Source organism: Crotalus tigris, unplaced genomic scaffold (genome assembly GCF_016545835.1).
Source record: "Crotalus tigris isolate CLP2741 ecotype Arizona unplaced genomic scaffold, ASM1654583v1 scf7180000017550.10884619, whole genome shotgun sequence".
NCBI lineage: Eukaryota > Metazoa > Chordata > Lepidosauria > Squamata > Viperidae > Crotalus > Crotalus tigris.
In genome coordinates, this window is record NW_024096468.1 from 5,581,848 (window position 1) to 5,606,841 (window position 24,994).

The window sequence follows — 24,994 nt, forward strand, 5'->3', positions numbered from 1 at the left end:
CGTTCCACTGATGAATTGTTCAAATTGTCAGGACATTTCTGGACATTATTTCTTCTCATGTTCCCTAAATTGACCCATAACCTTGATCCAATCCCCCTCCGTGACTAGCGATGGGGAAAAACCAGAGAGGGGGTGGAAAATTGAGGGGTCGTGGGAACGGAGGCAAGCAGATCGCGTAACCAGAACCCCTTCCCCCCCCCCCGGCCACTTTCAAGCCACTTTCGGCCACTTTGGGAGCAGCACCCACCTCCCCTCCCGACTGATCTCCTCCCCCGCCCGCGCCCCCGCCTCCCCCATCTCCAGGCAGGCTCCGCCCTTTCTTTTACCCCCTCGCTTCGCGGCTCCGTTCTGCTCCATTCGAGCGTGACGCCGCATCTGCGAGGATTTGGTTATCCTTCGGTGGTAGGAGGAAGTCATATCGCCAAACTTGAAAGAATTTCCCCTTCTTCCTCGGATTCCGGTCCCAGTTGCCGAAAATGGCCTTGCAGTCGCCTTATTTCAAACCGGTAAGTTGGTTTAAGAAGAGATGGAAAGGGATTTCCATGCTCTCTTCCCCCCCCTCCCCTTTACCATGCATTCTCTAATTCAGTATCTTGTGGCTGGCTGTTCCCGGGGTGCGCTTCCAAGTTAGCCAAAATCGTGATTTAGCCAAAGTCAGGTTCCGTGGCCTTCTACAACACAATTCACCCTTTCTTTATCAGAATAACAAAATTGGAAGGGATGTTATAGGTCTTCTAGTCCAGCCCCCCCTGCACAAGCAGAAGACCCCCACCCCCACCCCCCCACCCCAGCAGAACCAGGAGTTTATTTTTTATGTAATATTTTATTTTATTTTATTTAAATCGACTTTATTAAGTTTCAAAGAGAGATGAAATGCAAAATAACAAAAAAGGAAAAACATGAGAGAAAGGAGATCAAAAGGGGGGGAAAGTTAAAAAGTGACAAAATAGAGAGATTTACTTGGCACTTTCTTCAGTACAGATGTAAATATGTAGTAAAAATAATCTCTTACTCCTAATTAAAATAAAAGCACAAAAACATCAGATAAACAAATTAGACATCAAAATAGAATTATTTAAGAAAATAATTCTTACTCCGAGTTTACACCTAGGTATAATACGTGTGTGTGTGTCCAATAAATACACAGTATTTCTATAATCATAAATCCAAAAATTAAAGCTTCATTTTTATCTTTTCCAAGCAAGAAATCCAAAACAATACTTTAAAACTTAGGAAACATAGTAAAAACAATCAGCTGAATCCTACTGAGCTACCAATACAGGAACAAAAATTAAATTATGTAGCAAAACACATTTTCTGGTTTCATGAAAAGGCTTGATTCTAAAATTGTTCTTTCTCTTCTGGAGCTGCTTTATCTTTGTTGGAACTATCTGACACTTGATGAAAAGCCTGTTTCTGAACGGTGACACATGAATTTTAATGACTGCATAAGTAAAAGTAATAATTTATTAAATGTGTATACTAAAGAAGCCAAACAAAATAAAATTCTAGTTTGGCATCCACCGCAAATACGGGCTGGTTGCCAAGCACCCTCAATGCAAACATATGGCGTGTGTGTGTATCTGTGTGTCAGTCAGAACTTTGAATTTGGATTGTAAACACCCTTTTGAATGTCATGCAGTTATTAAGTGACCGGTCAGACATCCTGTACACTGGCTGTCTGGTTTGGAATTATTAATTAATTGTTAATTAATTGTTTGGAATTAACTCAAGTACTTTGGGTAGGTTGGGGTCTAAAGCATGACTTTATAATTGAACATTTTTATGATTGATCTAGTTCTGGGTTTTATTCTTGTGAGCCACCCAGAGTTGTGTTTTAAGATGGGCGGTCGCACAAATCAAATCACTCAGTAACAGTTGCAGACGACATCAACTGCCACAACATCATTTTTGCACAAATCCTTCCGACTTCTGTGGTTTCTGTTTCAGTTCCTTTGAAGCACATGGTCTGTTTCATTTCCCTTCCCAGTAAGGGAAGGGAATTTTTTAAGGGAGGGGAACTTGCTTGATTTGTAGTAAACTCTAAAACTAAAAAGCCATCTAATGAGAAGGAAGAACTCACTAGAGAAGAGCCTAATGCTGGGAAAGATGGAGGGCAAGAGAAGAAGAGGACGACAGAGAATGAGGTGGCTGAAGCAGTAGGCGTGAGCTTAAATGGACTCCAGAAGATGGTAGAGGACAGGAAGGCCTGGAGGAACATTGTCCATGGGGTCGCAATGGGTCAGACGCGACTTCTCAACTAACAACAACAACAATTAAGCAATCTGGAATTAAGGAGCAACTTCCTAACAGTGAGGACAATTGAGCAGGATGCTAGGCTGGAAGACCTCCAAGTTCCCTCCCAGCTCTATTCTAAGTTGTTTGCTTAAGGATGGAGATATTGGCCTGTTTCCTTCAAGATACATGCTCACAGATCAAGCAATGGTGCTGCTTTGTTTAGAACAGTGTTTCTTAACTCCTTCTCAGCTCCAGAGAGGGGGGCATTTTTCTACCCTTAAGATGGCATCTTGGTTCAGGCCTCTAAGTCAGTGTTACTCAACCTCAGCAATGTTAAGATGTTATGGACTTCAACTCCCAGAATTCCCTACTTAGGGAATGGTTCGCTAAAGAATTCTGGGAGTTGCAGTCCCCTCCCTGGTAGCTTCTGCCTTCTTTTTTCGTCCTACCCATACAACATATACACTTTCATACCAAACACCTGCATAGAGCTGTGTATATGCAACACATACCCATGATGTTCCAAAAAGTCCTTTATTGAAGCATTTGAAGTACAAACAAAACGGTGGGGTCTAAAGCAGTGGTTCTCAACCTTTTTAATGCCGCGACCCCCCAACCAGTCGTAAGTCGAGGACTACTCAACCGGTTGTAAGTCGAGGACTACTCAACTGGTGCAGCACCGTTTGCAGAATGGGACTTTTGGCGGGCTCAGCAGGGCAGAGACAGCCTGGACAATTCCTATTGGCTTTTGAAAGCCAATAGAATTAGACTCTATTCAAGAGTCTATTCTATTAGCTTTCAAAAGCCAATAGAATAAAAGGAGTAGCACAGCTAAGAAAAAGGGGAAAAAAAATGGCGGACCGCGTTATTTGGCGACCCCTGTGAAATGGTCGTTCGACCCCAAATGGGGTCCCGACCCACAGGTTGAGAACCACTGGTCTAAAGCATGACTTTATAATTGAACATTTTTATGATTGATCTAGCTCTGGGTTTTATTTTCTTGTGAGCCACCCAGAGTTGTGTTTTAAGATGGGCGGTCGCACAAATCAAATCACTCAGTAACAGTTGCAGACGGCATCAACTGCCACAACATCATTTTTGCACAAAGACACCTCCTTCCCACTTCTATGGTTTCTGTTTCAGTTCCTTTCAAGCACGAGGTCTGTTTCATTTCCCTTCCCAGTAAGGGGAATTTTTTAAGGGAGGGGAACTTGCTTGATTTGTAGTAAACTCTAAAACAGTGGTTCTCAACCTTTTTAATGCCGCGACCCCCAACCGGTCGTAAGTCGAGGACTACTCAACCGGTCATAAATCGAGGACTACTCAACTGGTGCAGCACCATTTTCAGAATGGGACTTTTGGTGGGCTCAGCAGGGCAGAGACAGCCTGGACAATTCCTAGTGGCTTTTGAAAGCCAATAGAATTAGATTCTGTTCAAGAGAGTCTATTCTATTGGCTTTCAAAAGCCAATAGAATAAAAGGGAGTAGCACAGCTAAGGAAAGGGGGGGGGGGAAATGGCAGACTGCGTTGTTTGGCGATCCCCGTGAAATGGTCGTTCGACCCCAAATGGGGTCCCGACCCACAGGTTGAGAACCACTGCTCTAAAACTAAAAAGCCCCTTTTGGCAAAATCATCCTGCTGTTCCAAATCTCTTAAGGTGGTGTTTTATCAACCTAGGCAGCTTTAAAATGTGTGAACTTCAACTCCCAAATTTCCCCAGCCAGTCATGCTTAAAGATGTGTGGAGTTCTTGCAAGCTACCCAGAGTCACCTTTAGGGAAGAAGGGTGGCATAAAAATTTAATAAATAAATTTCGGCTGAGAATTCCCCAGCAAAACATGCTTTAATTGTATGGACGTCAGGTCCCAAAATTGCCCAGCCAGCATGATTTTGAAAGTTGAAGTCCACATAACTTTTTCTGAGAGCAACTTTGTCTAGTGCAGGGGTTCTCAACCAGGGGTGCGAGATGATATTCCAGGCGGTGCGAAAACTTGGGTTTTCAAAATTATAGTGTATGTGCATAATTCATTGCCATTATTTCAAACGTTTGTAAGGGGTGTGAGAATATATCAGAAGCATTCTAGGGGTGTGGGGTATAGAAAAGTTTGGGAGCTGCTGGTCTAGCGATTAAGGCACCAAATTAGAAACCAGGAGACTGTGAGTTCTAGTCTAGTCTTAGTTTGTCTCAGATCAGAATACAATTCACAAAATAAAATTATATGGTCCACCAAGTCTACTGTTGTGTTCTTACAAGCAGAGTTTTCGTATGGCTCAAAATCTGGCTATCAGGAGTGTGAGGAAGAGCCATTTAATTTAATCTTATCAGATAAGATTGGATAAGAACTTTAAGGCTGATTAAACAGGGGGCCAGAGGCGAATTATTTTGATAAAGAGATGCTTAAATGAACTGGAGAACCAGATGAGTTCTCGAAGATCAAAGAAAGTCCAGAATGGTATCTCCTGCCGTGAGCAGAGGGTTAGACTAGAACAGTGACCCCCCAACCTTTTGGGCATTGGGGACCGGTTTTGTGGTGAGAGGTTTTTCCGTGGCCTGGAGGGGGCATGGTTTCATGTGCTGCCTGATCCCCCAGATGGGGCTTTGCTTGTATGGGCATCCCGGTTTCTGGCATATCACAGACAGGGGGTTGGGGACCCATGGACTAGAAAACCTTCAAGATCCTTTCCAACCCTATTATTCTATGTTTGACGTTCTAACTCTGAACTTTGCTGGATGAGGATCTGAGCTGGCATTTTGTAGCAAGCAAAGGTTTACTTTCAAACCTTTTTTCTAACAAAATTGGAGGAAGAAAGACTATTAGATCATGCTGGCCACCTCAAGTTATTTGTTGTTGTTGTTAGTTGTGAAGTCATGTCCGACCCATCGCGACCCCATGGACAACGTTCCTCCAGGCCTTCCTGTCCTCTACCATCTTCTGGAGTCCATTTAAGCTCACGCCTACTGCTTCAGTGACTCCATCCAGCCACCTCATTCTCTGTCGTCCCCTTCTTCTATTGCCCTCAATCTATCTCACCATTAGGCTCTTCTCCAGTGAGTCCTTCCTTCTCATTAAGTAGCCAAAGAACTTGAGTTTCAACTTCGGGATCTGGCCTTCTAAAGAGCAGTCAGGGTTGATCTCCTCTAGAACTGACTGGTTTGATCACCTTGCAGTCCAAGGGACTCGCAGGAGTCTTCTCCAGCACCATAGTTCAAAGGCCTCAATTCTTTGGCGCTCAGCCTTTCTTATGGTCCAACTTTCACAGCCATACATTGCAACTGGGAAAACCATGGTCCTGACTATACGCACTTTTGTTGGCAGGGTGACGTCTTCTTTTTAGTATTTAGTTATTTATAAACATAATAAAAGTGGGTTAAACACTTGAGAAAAAATCATGAGGAACGGCTCCAATTTATGAAAATGCAAACACTAGCTAAATATAGCCAATCACACACTGATAGAAGAAAAATGAACAGCCTGGTGTGATGGGTCTAAACCTTTTTCTCCCTTCCATGGGGATTTGATCATTTCTGGGAAGACTTGTCTGTGGGCATTCCTGGAAAAAGAGAGTGCTGCTTCCCAGCTTTTTTTTTTTTTTTTTGCAAAGCAGCTGCTGCAGGCTTGGAGGAGTGAATCTGAGGAAGGGGGAGGGGGGAAAAGGGTGGAGCAGTTTCATTATCAAGTGCTTGAGCGGAAATCAACTGTGTCCCAAGCACAGGGAAGTAGAGGCGCAGGAAAGGGGCTCCCCTCGCAGCACTGCCAGCGTAAAAAATAAGCGAAAATAAGTCAAAGATTATCCTCTGGGGGGGGGCTTGCAGAAACAGCATGTGGTTAACGGTAGGTAAGGAGGTGGGGGGGACCGTTGCTCCCCCATTCTACTGACTCCTGTCACAGCCCCCCCTCCCCATTCCAGTGAGTGCTGCTTGCAGACTGCTTCAAGCTGATCCTTGCTTAGCTTAATTATAGAGCGTAGCAAGAAGGGTGGAGATTGCAAGTTGATTTTTTTTTTTAATTTGGTCATACTTGACATCGCTGAAGTGTCACCAGATGATTTGACCCATAAGCAGAATACAGAATAAGAGAATTGGGAGGGGCTTTGAAGGTCTTCCAGCCCAACCCCCCTGCTCAAGCAGGAGATCTTATACCCTTCCCGACAATCTCTTCTTAAAAACCTCCAGTGACAGAGCACCCACAAGTGGTTCCACTGATTGTTCTTACTGTCAGGAATTTCTCCTTAGTTCTAGGTTGCTTCTCTCCTTGATTACTTTCCATCCATTGCTTCTTGTCCTGCCTTCAGGCGCTTTGGAGAATAGCTTGATGCCCTCTTCTTTGTGGCAGCCCCTGAGATATTGGAACACTGCTATCATATCATCCCTAGTCCTAAACTAGACATGTCCAATTCCTGCAACTATTCTTCATATGTTTCAGCCTCCAGTCCCCTAATCATCTTTGTTGCTTTTCTCTGCATTCTTTCTAGGGCCTCAACGTCTTTTTTATATCATTATAAATATCATTATATCATTATATTACATCAAAACTGGGTGCAATATTCCAAATGTGGTCTTACCAAAGCAGTATAAAGTAGTACTAACACTTCATGTGATCTTGATACAATCCCTCGGTTAATGCAGCCTAGAACTGTTTGGCTTTTTTTGGCAGCTGCAGCACACTGTTGGCTCATACTTAAGTAGTTGTCCACTAGGACTCCTAGATCCCTCTCATAGTTAGTATTGTTGAGCCAGGTAATTCTATTCTATTCTATTCTATTCTATTCTATTCTATTCTATTCTATTCTATTCTACTCTACTCTACTCTACTCTACTCTACTCTACTCTACTCTACTCTACTCTACTCTACTCTACTCTACCCTACCCTACCCTACCCTACCCTACCCTACCCTACGAGGTGTGGACCAACTCCCAGAATTCTTCAGGCTGCACTCTGTCTGTGGAATTCTGGGAGATGAAGTCCGCACATCTTAAAGTGCCCCAGGGGTTGAAAAATACTGGTTTAAGAGTTGTCAAGAGCTCTTTTTTGGGCAAACCATTACTGGTGATGGACCTGGGGAATGCTGGGAATTGAAGTCCATACATTTTGAAAGTTCTGAGATTGAAAAAAAGTGTTTAAAAGCCTCTTGGGGGAGGATGGGGGCAAAAATGCTATTATGTTTCCCAGGCATTTATTCATGAACCAGTTGAATTAATATCTTTGAATTGCAGCAGATTCTGCATTTAATGGCTTTTTTTTCTTCTTTTAACTTCTGGTCAGAGTGTTCCCTTTAGCGGTCCGATTTATGGTGGCCTCAAAGATGGGATGACCATATTAGTCTCCGGAAGTGTTTTGAAGTCCTGCAAAAGGTGAGTCATTCAAGTGGAGGAGAAAAGGAGGGGATGGGAAGATCCATCAAAAAATCCAAGTCTTTTCAAACTATCTGGATTGCCATGGAACCAGTGAAGACAGCTCCATCTCTGAACAAAGTGGACCTTTCAGTCCATGTTGTATAACCATCATCTACCATCCGGGCATCGATGGGAGTGAGTCCTTAGACAAAACGATGCTTTTCTGACAGATTAGAAGTTTTACAAATTACAAAGAAATTGCTGGTCAGTTGGAACCTTCATTCACGTTGCTTTATGATACAAACACTTCTTAAACAATTCGTTCCCAACATATTCATATTGTAAAACGGGGTTGGGGAACCATGGCTCTTTTATGATTTAAGGACCTGGCTGGCTCAGGAATTCTGGGAGTTAAAGTCCACAAGTCCTAAAAGGGCCACGGTCCCCCATCCCTGCTGTAAAGTGTAGGACTGTATAGTTTTGTATAGAATAAAAAATGTCTTTTAACTAAATCTGTTTGAAAATCTTAAAAATTAAATGAGGAGCATGTCTCTTTATGCACATGATAGAAACACAGATAGTTCTCAACTTACAACAGTAATGAAGCCTGTCTTTTGATGGTTGTAAAGCAGGTTATCCATGTGACTGACCCAATTTTGCAAGTTTTTTTGCAGCAATCATTAAGCGAACCAATCATTCACTATAGACTGGTTTTGCCCCAAACTGTGAAAGTAACTGCTAGTTTTTAGCAAAAATGTCATAAAACATGGTCATGTGACCACAGGATGCTACAAATAGCTATAAATGCAGGCCGGTTGCCAAATGCCCAAAATGGAACTCAACTGTTCAAAGTTTGGAATTGGTTCATAAGTAGCCCTGTGGAGCAACATTGTAACTTCAAACAATTGCTAAGCAGCCGGCCGTAAGTTGACTACTTGTATGAAGGGTGTATCACTTTGAAATTTTAGCTCCTATTTTTGTGGGTTTGTATTGCAAAATAAGAATAGCCTAACCTAGCCTAGCCCGGAATGAAATGGAACAGAACGGAACAGAATAGAACAGAATTCTTTATTGGCCAAGTGTGATTGGACACACAAGGAATTTATCTCCAGTGCATAAACTCTTGGTGTACATACAAGCAACAAAGTGATAAGTCATAAATTCAGTGATAGTCATAGGATACTAAATAAGCAAAACGTAAATCATACTAGACTACTAAATAAAAACAATCAACATAAATCATAAGATACAAACAACAAAGTAATAGTCATAAGAAGCTAAGGAAATAGGTAATAGGAAAGATGAGAAGGATAATAGTAATACAGCCCTACTAGGGTATTTTGACATCCCAGGGGCATAAGACAATGTTGTGGGAATTAGTTGCTTAGCAGAGTAGTGGTATAGGGGAAAAAGCTGTCCTTGTATCTAGTTGTTTTGGTGTGCAATGCTCTGGAGCGTCGTCTTGAGGGAAGAAGTTGAAACAGTTTGTGTCCAGGATATGTGGGGTCTGTAGATGTTTTCACAGCCCTCTTTCTGGCTTGTGCACTGGGTTCCAATGGGGCCATGACAGGATTCTCTTAAAATCTACTATCATCTCTACAGTTTTGAGTGTATTCAGTTCAAGATTGTTCCAAAGACACAGATTAAATTTAGCCTTTTAAGCCTATGGAGGCAGTATTTCCCAACCTAGGGAATGTTCAGATGCTGGCTGGGGATTCTGGCAGTTGAAGTTCATACATCTTCAAGTGGCCAAGGTTGAGAAACAGTGGTAGAGTGGAACAAATGAATAAAAATATGATTTGTAAGTGTTTTGCCAGGGCCTTCTTTCTTCTTCTTCTTTCTTCAATTTACCTGAATATCGCCTGGTTCTCATCCAGATTATTTCTCTTTCTTGCTCTCTGTGCAGATTCCAGGTTGACTTTCAGTGTGGCAGTTGCCAAATGCCCAGATCAGATGTTGCGTTCCATTTCAACGTCCGTTTTGATGAGAACTGTGCTGTATGCAATTCACACGAAAAGGGCAGCTGGCAGCAAGAAGAAAGGAAATATGATATGGTTTTCCGCAAAGGACAACCTTTTGAGATCCGATTTCTTGTGAAAATCAACTCCTATGTGGTACGAAGACGATAGGTCCTCTTTATGGGTTTTAATCATCATCTTTTTTAAAGCATACAAATAGTTTGGTCATCGATTTTTACTTCGTACCAATAGAAAAGCATTTTCCAAAATGTGTGAAATACAAAATGTCTCAAAACATCCCTTGCTGACTGCAAAACTGCTATCTCAAGTGGTAAAATAGGCCCATCAATGCACACATGAACCCATTGAGCTTTGATCAGACTTTTATTTTTATTTATCATTTTAGAACCATCTCCCTCACAGAGCAATCCATTGAGGGTCTTAACAAGTTATGTCTGAATGTTCCATACAGTGGAGCCTGCCCATTATGGTCATAGGTTGTGACCGTCATAATGTAGGTCATCACATGATTGGACCTGTTTTTACGGCCTTTTTTCCAATGTTCATTAAGTAAAGAACCCGTTCTTTACTATGGGCCATTTTTGCCGAAAATTGGGAGTAAACGCTGATTTTGTACATAAACATCGTAAATCACAGTCACATGACAGTGCGATGTTGCAAAAGACCGTGAATGCCGACTGGCTGCTAAGTGCCCAAAACACAACTGGGAGAGAAAGGTGGCTCTTGTAACTTTGCAACAAGATTGTAAGTACTATTTGGCTTGTCCATCACTAAGCAATCGGTTGTTAAGTCAAGGATCACCAGTAATCTCAACTTGGTTTAAGTATTTTGGGGGAATCTAGTCCTTGTCATTTCTAAAACATGGTTTGTGACCTTCACGTTGGCCTTATTCATAGCTTACTAACGGGTTAGCCGGTTAGGTGGGTTCAATCGTTGTTTTTTATCCTTCTCTGCTGTCCCAAAGGTGCTTTTTCCAAAAGGCAACTGGACTTCCTTGGGTTTTTTTCTTTGAAAACATTTTGCTTCTGAACCAAAAAGCTTCTTCAGTTCTTCAGATCAGAACTGAAGAAGCTTCTTGGATGAGAAGCGAAACATTTTCAAAAGAAAAAAACAAAGAAGTCCAATTGCCTTTGGAAAAGCACCTTTGGGACAACCATGACCTGGAGCCCTGGTGGCACAGTGGTTAGAATGCAGTATTGCAGGCTAACTCTGCCCACAGTTCGATCCTGACTGGCTCAAGGTTGATTCAGCCTTCCATCCTTCTGAGGTCAGTAAAGTGAGGACCCAGATTGTTGGGGGGCCATATGCTGACATTGTAAACCATCCAGTGAGTGCTGTAAAGCACCATGGGGCAGTGTATAAGTCTGAGTGCTATTGTTGGATGATCGAGAATCTCCACAGACATTTCCTTCTCTGTTGTTGTTGTTCTTGTTGTGACTTGATATGACAAGTTGCTCCCTTCTGTGTGTGCCAGGTTCTTGTAGATGGAAAGCAATATTTGGAATTCAAGCACAGGATCCCTCTTTCCCGGGTAGATACCATTGGAATATCAGGAGAACTAGATGTGGTCTCAATCAGCTTCCAAGGTCCAATTGTATGTATTTTATTCATTTATTTTATTGATAAAACACCTCTCCTACCTTTCCTCTGATAAACGGGTACACTTATTTTTCTTGAGATTAAATGTGTGGAGAATTTAGACAGGGGAAATATATGCCTTTCCCCTTTCCTTCCAGTCTTTGAATAAGGGAAAGATTTTCTGACAGTTTCCTGAGTGATTTGGCACAGTGGCTATGAGCCAGGGTGGCCTAGTGGTTAGAATGCAGTACTGCAGGCTACTTCTGCTGACTGCTGGCTGCCTGCAGTTTGGCAGTTCGATTCTCACCGGCTCAAGGTTGACTCAGCCTTCCATCCTTCCGAGATCAGTAAAATGAGGATCCAGATTGTTGGGGGCAATGTGCTGACTCTGTAAACCACTTAGAGAGGCTGTAAAGCACTGTGAAGCGGTATATAAGTCTAAGTGCTATTGCTATTGGAAGAAGATTTAAAAAAAGTCAAGATAATGGCCTAATGTCAACAATCCCTTATGTATGTCACAGACATGATGCACTTCAATGGAGACACAATTGTGATGGCATGTAATTAGTTGCCATCTTGATTTTTGGGGGGAGCACCTCTCTATCTTTTGAATTTTAGGGGGATTGTTGTGAGAAGATATCAGAAAGTACCACATTTTTGTATTGTAATTACAGGCAATCCTCCACTTACGACTGTAATGGAGCCTAGAATTTCTATCATAAGGCACAATAGTCATAAGTTGTGGCACTCACACGGCTGACCTGATTTTACAAACTTTTTCTGTGACAGTTGTTAAGCAAGCGCAGCAGTTGTAAAGTGAAAGCTGCAGTCGTAAAGTGAGTCCACTCCTATGGGCGTGTTTTGCAGAAACCAGCCAAAAAAAATAAATTGCAGTCACACGACCATGGAACACTACAACTGATGAAAAGTGAGCCAGTTGCCAAGTGCCCAAAATGTGGTCATGTGACTAGAGGTGTGCGTATACCTCTGTCGGAACTCAGAAACCAGATTATAAGTATCTTCGGGGGGTTGTCGTAATCTTGGACAATCACTAAATGACTGCTCATTAAGCAACACTATCTGTACTATCTAAGAAATGTTTTTCAATGGCTGAGGAATTCTGGGGGTTGAAGTCTACACATCTTAAAGTTGCTCAGGTTCAGAAAGACTGATCTAGAGATAGCTCATCCTTCTGATACTTGCTCATATAATTTCCTTTGATTCTGTTTTTTTTTTCCCCAGACCTATCCAGTTTGTTCCAACCCAATTTTCCCAACATTCTCACAGGTATGACGTACAGTTCTTTTCTTAAAAAAACAAAAAAGAAGAAATTTATGGAAATGTCTCCTTTTTTCTCCCCTATAGTAATTGTTCTTACACCATGGAGAAGGAATTAGAGAAATAAGATGAAGTAGTATTAGCCAGTGTGGTGAAGTGATTAAGATGTTAGGACTTTAAGACTTATGGACTTCAACTTCCAGAATTCCTCAGCCAGCCCTGGCTAGCTGACAAATTCTGGGAGTTGAAGTCCACAAGTCTTAAAGTTGCCAAGTTTGAAGACCCCTGTGTTAGACTAAGAAAATCCCAGTTTCAAAACTGGATGGCATAGGGCCACCTATTGTTTGACAGACCAACTTGCCCCATAGGGTTGTTGTAGTAGAGACTTGAGGGAAAGGAATGCTCCTAAATGAAAGATCTAACAAGCAAACAAATAAAAAAAAATAAAAAAAATCTTTAACTTAAACATACTTGGCCTGAATTAGTTTTGAGATAGTAACAGGTAGTCCTCGACTTAACAACCATTCAAAGTTACAGCAGAATCCAAAAAAGCTCCTTATGACCCCGATTCTAATTTCCAACATCACTTCCTCCTGCACCCACAGTCACATAACCACATTTTGCGCACTTGGCAACAGGCCTACATTTATGGCCATTTGCAGCATCCTTGATCATATAACCATGATTTATGTTTTTGCAGGAAACTAGAGTTAATTTCCAGTTTCTAGCAGAAAATGCCTGCCACATTTGCTGCATGGGGTCTCAGTTACGATCATAAGTCAAAGTCTACATATATAGAGATACAATCCCTCATCCTGCAGGTTAAATAATATTGTAAGACAGACTCTAGATATTGATCTTTATGTGTATTATTATTGTTGGTCTTTGCTTAGACAGGTCACATTCAATAACTGCACCCCTTTCCTGCAGAGCAAAGTGGTATGGCCCTTGTTCTGTCCTCACTACACATTATCTCAGGGATCTTCAAACCTGGCCCTTTTATGACTTGTGGACTTCAACTCCCAGAATTCCTCAGCCAGCGTGCCTGGCTGAGGAATTCTGGGAGTTGAAGTCCACAAGTCATAAAAGGGTCAAGTTTGAAGACCCCTGCATTACCTTGTGTGTAGCTCGACATGCAGTTAAACCAATGGTGGGATTCAGCCAGTTCACATCAGTTCGGCAGAACCGGTAGCTAATATTTTGTTGCCCAGGCCCAGAATGGACTTCCGGAAGCGGCATCTACACAGAGAACTGGTTGTTCACATATTTGAATCCCACCACTGTGTTAAACTGTTTATTCAATAAACCAGACCATATAGGTAGATCTTGATGCTTTATTAAAGGAACAGGATGGTGAAACTGGGGAAGAATAGAAACACATGCAGTAAGAACCTGAATACAGAATAAACAATATTGAGTTGCTGGTGAGTGTAACAATTAACAAATATGGATAAAGTCCAAGTCTCATCAGCAGTGCTATGTATATGGAACATGGATTTTTGTTCTCTGATGAAGATGCACCACAGATTAGACGGGGTTCTGGAAGCAGGTGATTCTGTTTCCTCAGAATGTCTGGCTTCTCAGGATGCACCTGGTTTTTTCCCCTAGAATGAGGGAGGATGGGAAGATGGGCACTATGGAAGGGTCAAAACACTACTAAAAGCAACTTTCTAAACAATGAAAGGTTTTATCTTTGGCCACTAGGTGGAGCTCAATACATGTTAGCAATAAGAGCATACAGGTAATCCCCAAATCACAAGCGTCACTTAATGCTCGTTCAAAGTTGCGTGATGAGCACCCCTAGTGCTTACAAGCAAGTCCCGAAATTACAAATATTGCAGCACCACAGCAATTATTCGCCCTTACGAGCGACAGCAGTGGCTCTGCAACATTCACCATGGTTCTTCCCTCCCTCCCACCCCTGTCCCGGGTCTCTCTAGGCACCAGGCCTTCAATACTCACCCTGCAAAGATCAAGATCCTTCGCTTTCTTGGCTGCTCCAGGCCTTCGGTGCATTTGCAGAGAATGGAGGCCTAAAGGAACGCAAGATCAGTGGGGTGAGATCTCACGTTACTGATCTCTCATGATCTCATGGTACTTTAGGCCTCTGTTCTCTGCAACAGAGAATGGAACCGAAGCTGGGGGATGCTTCCATGTGCTCTGGAGGCATTTTCCAGGCCTCTGCTGCCCGGATCTAAGACCAGGGGACGCTTCTGCACCCCACTGCATCCAGATCCGGTCTCCAAAGACGTTTTCCAGGCTGCTGCTACCCGGATCTAAGGCCAGGCAACACTTCTGTGCCCCACCGTGGCCTGATCTGGGTTCCGGAGGCGTTTTCCAGGCCGCTGACACCTGGATCTTAGACTGGCGAATGCTTCCATGTCCTCCCGCAGCCCAACCTGGCTCTGGAGGTTTTTTCCAAGCCCGATCGGGCTGCGGGGGGCGCAGAAGTGTTCCCCGGCCTCAAATCTGGGTGGCAGCAGGAAGCACAGCAGAGAGGAGACAAATCTTTTCCAGGTGAGTCTGGCGCGGCAGGAAGGGAGGGGGAAGCATGCAGTATCTTAGTGCAGACATGTCAAACCCAAGGCCCGGGGGCTGGATGCGGCCCGCAAAGTGGTTTCATGTGGCCCACGAAGCCATCCTGGAAACAATGAGGGAACGGCCCCTGCTGCCTTGGCCCTGGCCCAGGCCGGCCGGGAGCCAATATACAATTTTGTGGTGGCCCTCTATGCTGAAATGCATTCAGTCTTAGCTCCACAAGGCCGTCTAGAAACAGCGAGAAACCAGCCCCTGCCGCGTCAGCCCCGCCCCCTGGGTGCATGCTGGGGAGGTGTCACACTTTGTGAGGAATGAAGAAATGGACCATGCCTTGGCGCTTGCCCCAGTCCCACCCCCTTCTGCCAGAGACCCTCAGATCTGTCCCACTCCTGCCCAGGCCCCCACAGGCACCCTTGGCGTGAACAATATAGAGCTGGCCATGCCCACCCAGTAGGCCACACCCACTCCATCCACACCCACCCAGTAGGCCGCACCCACCCTGGCCACACACCCCCGCCCCCCCGAGGGCAATCGCAATGTTGATGCGGCCCTCAATGAAATTGAGTTTGACACCTCTGTCTTAGTGGGTCAGGAAGGCCTTTGGGGCCTGTTCCAGCACTAGGCCCTCCATGGCCTTCCCCGCCCTGAGATATCTCATGTTCGCTTAACGAGCCACGGGTATTTTAACGAGCAAGGGAGTGGTCTCGTTTGAGGCAGGCGATTCACTTTATGAGTTTTCAAGTTACAAGTGGAATGGGCAGGCTCAATTACACTCGTAACTCGAGGACTACCTGTACAGATATATACAAACTGCTAAAAGTATAACAGTCCTTACTGTTTAGGACTCTACCAAACTGAGCAATGTTTTGGGAAACAGAGAGATGGGAACGGAAAGATTTCATTCATAAACATTGGCAGGGTTAGATGACAATTGGGTTCTGCTTCGGAGAGCTGAGAGTTGCAAAATGAATTGCAGCCCATTGTGTGGTGTCACTGTACAGTTGACACAAAAGGGAAGATATGCAATGACATCATGAGGCACATGGTGTCTTTGTGGATTGTACTGGATGTCTACATATTTCTTCCAATTTGCCTCTGCTAAAAATGGTCTGGCAGGTTTTTCAACTGGTATGAAATCTGCAAAAGCTATTGGACTAAAAAAAAACAGTGACATAAATGAAATATGCAGACTTCAAAACAAAACAGAATGGGTTGTCGGGAAATGTTTGAAGACAATTGCCAAGAATTTGAGACCAAGACTAGCATCAGTGTCCACAGTCCAGTGTTTCTCAACCTTAGTAACTTTAAGATGTGTGGACTCAAGTTCATCCTTGCTGGATAATTTTGGGAATTAAAATGCACACATCTTAAAAGTTGCCAAGGTTAAGAAACACGAGGACAACAGCTGTCAAAAGCTCTTGGTTGGGAAACTATTACTCGTGCTGGATCTGGTCCTTGCATTCTGGCTGTGATGTTGCCATACTCTGCAGCTTTGGCGGAACTGGAGTACTCACTGTGAGCTGCTATTGAAATTTCCTAGGTAAGGTTGTCAAAGGGCATTATGGGTAACTGGAATGGCAGACATCTTGCAACTGGCAAAACGAAGTAGTTAACTCTTGCAGGAAAAGGAGAAACCAGGATTAAAAATATGTCTTACTGGGTTGGAATTACTATCAGTTCTGCTTTAAGGAATTGTTGGATTCCCAAGCTTTTTGATAAATGTTTGGCTTATGTTTATATTTGGATTTTAAAAAAACAAACAATCTTTGCATGTAAAATCCTGACTGCTGTTCTGTTTTGTTCACAGCCAAATGCCTATCCCATTGGACAATGCTTTCAGCAACAAATTTATGTAAGTCTTTATCCTATTAGCAATATTTGCACATAAGTCATTTTTTTCTAACCCATCAATTATGAGGGACTTCAACCCGAGGCTAACATGGAATTATGAGAGTCAAAAGTCCCACACATTTAGGGATCTGATACTACTCAGGTAGGAATCCTCTGAAATGGGCACAAAGGAGCGTGGTAGGAAGTTTGGCTCAACGTGGGAACCCAGTCACCATATTTACATATTATGTGAATCAGGTTATCACAGTCAGACCTGCCCTGACCTGGTCCTTTAGTCGAGAAAAACCTTCGACTCCATTTGTAGTGAAAGATATACTTTTACTAAAAGCCAAGTGGATTACAGTATAGAACTAAAGTTCGCCCGACAAAATTCCCTGGTTAACTTTCCCAATCCAGTTCCTCTCCCCCTCTCCCTTATTGTTCAATTATATTTGAATAAATTGTTTTGGGAATAGTTGTTTCAATGGGCAGGTTGGGGAGCCATTGCATTCCATTCCCAGAATTTTGACCTTGAGCTGGTGCCTCTGGATGGTATGATGAGTAGCTGTCTTCATTAGTTTCACTTTCCCCCAAGTAGTCAACCCCCTCCCGTTGAGCTCCCTCACCCATAGTTCATGGCAGACTGACAGTGAAGGTGAAAAGCAAATGATGGCAGTCCTGCCAAGCATTCAGCCATAATATGGTTGATTAGTATATGCTGTGCCGGGTACGGGAACTCAGCAACTGGTAGTCGTTAACGTGTTTTAAGGATTAAGCTTGTGTGAAAGCAAAAGTAGGTAGCAGTTAGGTGTTGGACTCCGCTTTAAGCCCCTCCCCTGCCATGGGGGGCTTTGGGCACGCTGTGCTCTCACAGCTCAACCAGCCTCATTGTGTCATTGTTATGTGAAGATATTGGAGGGGGGAGTGTTATATATGTCCCCTGAGGCTCCAGAAGAAAAAGAGGGCATAAATCTAAGATATCTAATAAAAATGAACCAGTATGAACCCAACCTTAGTAATCTGATGTATTTTTTCTAATAAGAGCTGCAATAGGAAGGAATCAGTGCTGCAGGCTAGACTTGAGCATCTTCGGAATTTCTCATAATGCACCAGATTTAACTAGGCCACTCGGGCATTGTGGGAAATCTGAATAGCTTGAAAACCTTTTGAAAAGAATTCTAAGAATCACGGTAAGGCCTTGGTGCTCTGGAAAAAAACCTGAAAGATGCCAGAGGCTAAGGCCATCAGTGGACATTTACAGCTATGACCAAGAAGAACCATTGGTGCTTTCTCAGGGGAAAAGGCTACGCTTAGGTGGATAATCAAAGATGTCCCCAGGAGGAGGTCAAAACAGTCAACATGGCAATAGAAGCTCTGTCCTCTTTTTATGTGAATGAGCACGCACATTAAAGAGGGCAGGGATTTAATAATAATAATAATAATAATAATAATAATAATAATAATAATAATAATAATAAAGTTGGAAGGGACCTTGGAGGTCATCTAGCTCAGGCAGGTAAACCTATACCATTTCAGACAAATGGCTGTCCAGTCTCTTCTTAAAAACTTCCAGTGTTGGAGCATTCACCGCTTCTGGAGGCAGGTTGTTCCACTGGTTAATTGTTGTAACTGTCAGGAAGTTTCTCCTTAGTTCTAGGTTGCTTCTGTTCTTGATTAGTTTCCATCCCTTGCTTCTTGTCCTGCCTTCAGGCGCTTTGGAGAATAGCTTGACTCCCTCTTCTTTGTGGCAGCCCCTGAGATATTGGAACACTGCTATCATGTCCCCCCTCGTCCTTCTCTTCATTAAACTAGACATACCCAATTCCAGCCACCGTTCCTTATATGCTTTAGCCTCCAGTCCCCTAATAATTTTTGTTGCTCTTCTCTGTACTCTTTCTAGTCTCAACATCTTTTTTACGTTGTGGTGATCAAAACTATTTGATTATGACGTGGTATCTGACATTTTTTTCAGACCCACTCTATTGAACACCCTTATACAATTGGCCTTTGTTGATCTCCGATTGATAATTTGATGATGCAAAGTGGAAAGGAAAGGCAGATTAAATCTAATATGCTTTGTGTGTGTATTCTCTCTGCAGCCTCTCCCTTACCGAGCTACCATCTATGGAGGCCTTTTTCCATCCAAATCAATAATAATCTCCGGTTCTGTGTCCCCTTCTGCCCAGAGGTAAAGACTAAGAAATATTATTGGTAAAATTTCCTTCCACACGATTTTAGTCTGAATTCCTTTCGAATGAATGGTTTGGGGATGCACAATTAAGTTGTCTTTTGAAAAAGCACCTTAGAGACAACCATATAATGCATATAAACCATATAATTATTCTAGTAGTGGTATCATCTACTAGAATATTTATAATATAACCCTGAAATGTCTGTAAAGTACATACATGTAACAAAAACTCTTGAGACATCTTAAAGACCAACAAATTGATTGTGACGTAGATACAGTGACTGAAGATAATATACCGGTATTTGTGCAGCAGTTTGAATTCAAAGGGAAAACTGTTTTGTAACACATGAGGGCGCTAATGTTGCACCTGTCAGTAACTCCTGAAATAACATGTTTTTTTCCCCCCTGAATCACGCTGATTCCTAGAAAAGCTGCTGCAATTTTAAGAAGTTGCAGAACGGACCTGTGAAGCATATTTTCCCTTTCAGTCAAAAATGCTGCATGGCTGTAATTTATTATTGCATTTATTTTATTATTAAATGTATATGCCCACCCGTCTCACTGCTATAGCTCTGGACGGCTTTTAAGATTTATCAGACTGTAAAATGAGTCTCCATCCTTTTCTGTATTTAGCATTTTATCTTTAGTGATAAAAAATAAATGTTTGAAAAAAAATAAATAAAGCGAGATGATAAAGAGACACTGCAAAGGAACATCAGCGTTCCTAGAGTGAGTTGGCCATACTTCTGAAATTTATTCCTTCCAGGAAAAAAATTGGCCAGCCAAAAGCACTGCCAGTTGGGTGACAGAATGAACACCTCTTTGTCATCAAAGCTTATTGTTCAGATCTGTTACCTTGCCCTATGAAATAAAATGAGTGGAAAGGACACGCATCCAGGCATGCACACACCCATGTCAAAAGCACTACGTGTGATAAAATGAACTTCGCTGTACTTTTATTTTTTGTTAAATGCAATTAAAAATAAAGAATCATTACTAGTTACCCTCCATGTATTACGGTGAATGATGTTATCTCTATATCATCTATCTATCTATCTATCTATCTATCTATCTATCTATCTATCTATCTATCTATCTATCTATCTCACCTATCTATCATCTGTCTATCATCTATCAACTATCTATCTATATCATGTAGCTATATCTGTCAGCTATCAACTATCATTTATCATGTATATCTATCAACTATCATCTATCAACTATCATCTTTCTATCATCTATATCTATCATTATGTCTATCATCTCTATCTATCTTTCATCTATCAAGTGAACCCTTTTTTCCAGATCTCTTAAAAAAAAGAATCTATTTGGGAAAAAGATTCTTGCTCACCAGGTTCATGTGGGAACTTCCTATGAGAAAAATAATGGCTTTTGAATCAGCAATATAATATCTTCAGAAATTGGGATGTTCCTTGTGTCGTTTCTGGATGTGGGGTCTCCTGTTTATTCTGCGTCACAACATTTGGGTCTTTTTATGTAGGTTCCACATCAATCTGAAAGCAGGGAACGATACTGCTTTCCATCTCAATCCACGGTTTGATGAGAACGTGATTGTTCGAAACTCCAACCTCAACATGCGCTGGGGTTCAGAAGAGCGACACCTGCCCTGTGAGATGCCTCTGTTGCGTGGCCAACCCTTTACTGTAAGTCAAAGCAGTTTGGTTGCTCAACCTAGGCCAAATGATTGTGTGAACTGACTTAAATTTGCATTTATTAGGCTAGCCTAATGCATGAATTTCAGAAGCCTCGGTTCGCCCATACAACAACACTCTCTTAAAAGCTGCACTGCTTACAATCACAATTAAGACTGGAATTTTGGTCATATGCTGGTGCAGTCATAAGTCAAGCCATCATGTTATCAGACCCAATTTTACAACCATTTTTATGGTGGACCTAAAGCAAATCAAAATTTAATCACCAACTAATCACTGTTAAACTTGAACTAGAAATGAGTGTCAGAACCATGGTTAGCACAACATAAGTTGCCAAATAAAATAATATATGACAATATGTTATTAATATATCGTATAAATAATGCAATGTATAAATAATACAGTATAATGTAATATATACATTTCTTCCATATTACTATGTATTTATTCTGATTTAAATATTTTGTAAAATGGAAATGTAGTCAAATTTGTGGTGTAGTACTAATACATGTATTAGGTTAAAATCTCAGACTGAGTTAAAATCTGTATCATGGTTACTTTTAGTTATTCTGAATACTCATCATTTAGTGACTTGAGATCATCAGTTTTTGCAGATGCCTCTGTGAAACACATTTGCTGGTTTGTTGACTGCAAAATGGGTAATTTGTGATACAAATTAAATAAAATAAAAACTGAAATATCTGGGTTATATTATGGGGTCCCATTAAAGTTATTACAAACATGCATTTTATCTTTGTAGATCTGGATTCAGTGTGAAGCACACTGTTTCAAGGTGGCTGTGAATGGACAGCATCAGTTTGAATACAATCATCGCACACATAACCTACTCCAGATAAATCTGCTTGAAGTGGACGGAGACATAATGGTGACCAATATCCAGGCTTAAAGTCGTCAGTAGAGGCCCATTTTTGGATGGATGTGCAATTGACGGAAAACGTTGAGCTTTACTACCTAAAATTTGAATAAATGCTCCTTTCAGATAATGTTTAGAAAAACTATAAGTTCAGATTTTTTTTCTTCCAATCTAATTGCATGAATAAACTTGTTTTGTTCATATCTAGTTTTGTTTACTGACTCAAGTATGGTGAACTGAAAATCTGGTTCTGAGTTAGACATGGAAATTTCAGGAATATATCCTTCCTTTCTTCTGCTTTGGACTCTTGATTTAAGTAAATGGGAAAAGAATTTCAGTAGCCAACTATCAATAATATTCCTGACGGACAGTGCCCAATTTATTTGGGTGATGTTGCAGTATTTAGCCTGCTGAAAAGCCTACAACAGCTTAAAAAATAATAATCGGTCTCTGAATTTACAAGCATTGGTCAGGGATGTCAGTGGCCTGCACAGGGGAACCCAATGTTGTCTTCTCAGCAGATGGTCCTCCTGCTGAACCTTAGAATGGAGATAGTTTGGAAGAAGATGAGGTCCACTTCTCAGCCCTCGTTACAGTAGCAAATGAGCAAAGACTGGTCATTTCTGTGCCATTTGTTCCTTTGCTTCTTTATAGAGTGATGCCAAATCACATACTTTCAGAAACTTTCTTCTTTGTCATGTGTGTTTCATGTGGGATCAGCAACTCAGCCTAGCTATCTCCATATGCTGTTCATGATACTTTTGGGGGAAGCAAATAGAATGGCCTTTCTGGGACTGGGGAGCCATCATCTGGTTTAGGAAGGTCACTATTCTACATGGACTCTATTGGAGTTGGGCCACTATAACAAATTTGGATGGATGGATGGAGATGGTCAACTGCTCTGACAGTGAAGAATTGCAGCCTAGCAACTTTGTGGATCACTTAGATGGACGGGATCAGATGGAAAAGGCCCAGTGAAAAACAGCCCAGTGTCTAGTAGAAGTGATACCCATTTTGTCAAAAGAAGCTCCAAATTTAGCAGGATATGGATCAATTAAAAATTGGAGTTGGTTCTTCAGTTCTGACATCGCCTGCAGAGCACTGAGAACACTAACAGAATAACTGGAGAATTCTGCTAATCTGTGGCAAAGAGGGACAATTACTTCTTTAAAGTTTACTCAGTCAACCAAGCAGAAAAATGAAGGAATACTTCCAGTGAGGAACTCACAAATGGTTTATTCAAGTCTTGTTGCACAGTTCTTTCCCTCACGTTGATCTTTCCCAGTCCCCCAAGATGTGAGACAAAAACATCTTCAAGTCAATAGATGATCTGATTTTATTTGCCCTGTGCTGATAGAGACCGGCTCCTTCAGAAGGGCAAGAAAGGCTCTTAGAGAACATTCAGGGTGGGACAATCAATAGTCCATCATTTGGGACAGAGATCTTATTGAGGATTAGGATCATCAATACCAAATCCATCTCAGTAAACGCAGGGCATGTTGACGTTCTCAAAGAGTAGACTCAGCCACAACAGTAACCTACTGGGGATGGAGTGGGGGAACAAAACATTTGCATGCTATTGGAATGTGAAATTGCGTTGTGATGTGTTGAGAGCCAGCTAGGTGTAATGGTTATAGCACTGGCTAACAACTGGGAGACTGTGAGTTCTAGCCCCGCCTTGGGGACAGAGTATGCTGGGTGAATTTCAGCCAGTCTCCCTCTCTCAGCCCTGGGAAGAAAGAGGCCCCTAGCAACATAGCTATGACCACGCCCTTCCCTGTAACGTTATTGCATAGAAAACATGTCCTCCAATAGCAATGTCTTAGGCACATATGGAAGACCAGGAGCATCCATAGAGGAAGTCAGAAAAGTCAAGATGGCAACTGCAATGGCATAAATAATGCCTGTCCCTTTTTAGGTGTGATGTGCATGCAATCATGTGATTACTGTTGTCATCTTGATTTGCTTTTAGCCTCCTGGCAGATGCCCCTGTGCAAGCACCTGTAAGCAGTTCCAATTTTTGGTTTTTAAATGAGGTTAGCTTTTTCTCTTCTGAACCTTCAAAAGCAGGGTGAAAACAGCCCGCAAAAGCTGTCCCATTGTCCAAGAATGGAATTTAAATAATATAATATAATAAAGTATGTGATCGGTACAAAAGTTCTAATAAAATATACATACTCTAAAAGAATTAAATATAATTAAATAAAATAGTACAGTATGTAGTGTTTTGTCCAAAACCCAAACTATTAGGTTTTGTGGTGCAAATCCTGCTTAACTGGTCCACGTTGGCAGATACTGCTGCAAAAGCAATATTCGGGGACCCCGGCTGAGGCTAAAGAAGGCCTCAGTGTGAAGTTACAGCTAAAGTTTTAGCTGGGCTTGAGATTCCAAGACTTCTATGGGCCTTTCAGTTTTTATTTCTTCCATGTTTCTTTGGTTCTCCTTTGGAAACGTTGCTCCAAATATGTCCTCCTTGTAGCGTTTCTGCCTCTGTAAAAACAAAACAAGAAAAGTTAAGAATAGGTAGAATTGTTTTAGTACAATTCCTCTTGAATTTTAAATAGAGGCGTGGATGGAAGGACTCCATTAAAACACAAATTGTTCAGACCAGCAGCATTCATAGAGAGGGTCAAAATCTGGCTGGTAGTGGGTGCAATGCCATGATCCAAACCATGTCCCTTTATTACATGCATGTAAAAAAGGGGTAATGCTTCACCTTGCAGCTTTTGATCATTCGCTGTGGATACCCCTTCAATGCAAACTCAGTTGTTAAATTGGAAAATATTCTATAAATACGTTATTCAATTTATTCAATAAATAAATGGAAATATCCAGGATTGGTATTTCAATAAGTCCTCATCACCAGCTCCAAAGTTATCTTAGCCAGCTTAGTTACAGAGTGGAGCCGACACTGGCAGAACCCATCATCACTTCTGAATTAGTTAAAAGCCTTATGGATCCCGCCTGCTCATTCTGAGATCTGGGGTCCAAAACTTCTGCCCTTTCTCTGCATTTGGGCAGCACTGACAAAATCACCATCAGTCAATTGCAAAAGGCAGCATTAGCTGGAACAGCTTACATCCTGCAATGATTTTGTTAACACTTAGCAGGCAGCAACATCTGCCTATCCCAAGTCCTTGGAAGGATTTTATACAGGGGATAAAAATGCCAGATCCAGTCTAGACGTCGGACTGGCTATGCAGCAAACCATAATAATGCCAATCATCAAACTGAACACCACAAACACATGTAGATACATGCAGAACCCATATACCTCTTTTTAAACATTTCCATCCTGATATTCTTAATCCAGGGTAGTTCAGGCTATTATAAGTCTGATAAAAATTGAAATCAGTGCTACAAAGTTGAATGAAAAAGAGCTGAAAAACGGGGGGGGGCAATATATTTGTAAAGAATTGAATAGTTGACAAGGAAAGTAACACCAAAAGTTAACGGTCATAGTATAATTTGCATTTAGAT

At 41.9% G+C, this 24,994-nt stretch overlaps 2 protein-coding genes across 4 annotated transcripts in view; one reads left to right on the forward strand and one right to left on the reverse strand.

Moving 5' to 3' along the window:
* The first annotated feature begins 317 nt into the window (after nucleotides 1-317).
* On the forward strand, nucleotides 318-21,717 carry LGALS9 (galectin 9). 2 transcript variants are annotated; one of them, XM_039341428.1, is made up of 9 exons: nucleotides 318-506; nucleotides 7,503-7,591; nucleotides 9,480-9,687; nucleotides 11,027-11,146; nucleotides 12,373-12,417; nucleotides 16,754-16,798; nucleotides 18,876-18,964; nucleotides 20,469-20,631; nucleotides 21,401-21,717. In XM_039341428.1, the coding sequence occupies exons 1-9, from the start codon at nucleotides 477-479 to the stop codon at nucleotides 21,545-21,547; spliced, it is 936 nt and encodes a 311-aa protein (XP_039197362.1). In that variant the 5' UTR covers nucleotides 318-476; the 3' UTR covers nucleotides 21,548-21,717. The 2 variants fall into 2 exon arrangements, with proteins under 2 accessions (XP_039197362.1, XP_039197370.1); XM_039341436.1 differs by lacking the exon at nucleotides 318-506 and adding an exon at nucleotides 5,932-6,071.
* Nucleotides 21,718-22,730: 1,013 nt separating this feature from the next.
* NOS2 (nitric oxide synthase 2) overlaps nucleotides 22,731-24,994 on the reverse strand; it is a 42,080-nt gene continuing 39,816 nt past the window's right edge. For both annotated transcript variants that reach the window (XM_039341457.1, XM_039341448.1), the window contains exon 26: nucleotides 22,731-24,004. In XM_039341457.1, coding sequence (XP_039197391.1) covers nucleotides 23,876-24,004 — 129 coding nt within the window. In that variant the 3' untranslated portion in view covers nucleotides 22,731-23,875. The remainder of the gene's footprint in view (nucleotides 24,005-24,994) is intronic.

Excerpts from the sequence above, each read along its gene's own strand:
- LGALS9 (XM_039341428.1), top strand. The coding sequence starts at position 477 with ATGGCCTTGCAGTCGCCTTATTTCAAACCG. Across the intron at positions 507-7,502 it reads AGTCGCCTTATTTCAAACCG|AGTGTTCCCTTTAGCGGTCC; the intron begins GTAAGTTGGTTT and ends ACTTCTGGTCAG. Across the intron at positions 11,147-12,372 it reads TCAGCTTCCAAGGTCCAATT|ACCTATCCAGTTTGTTCCAA; the intron begins GTATGTATTTTA and ends TTTTTTCCCCAG.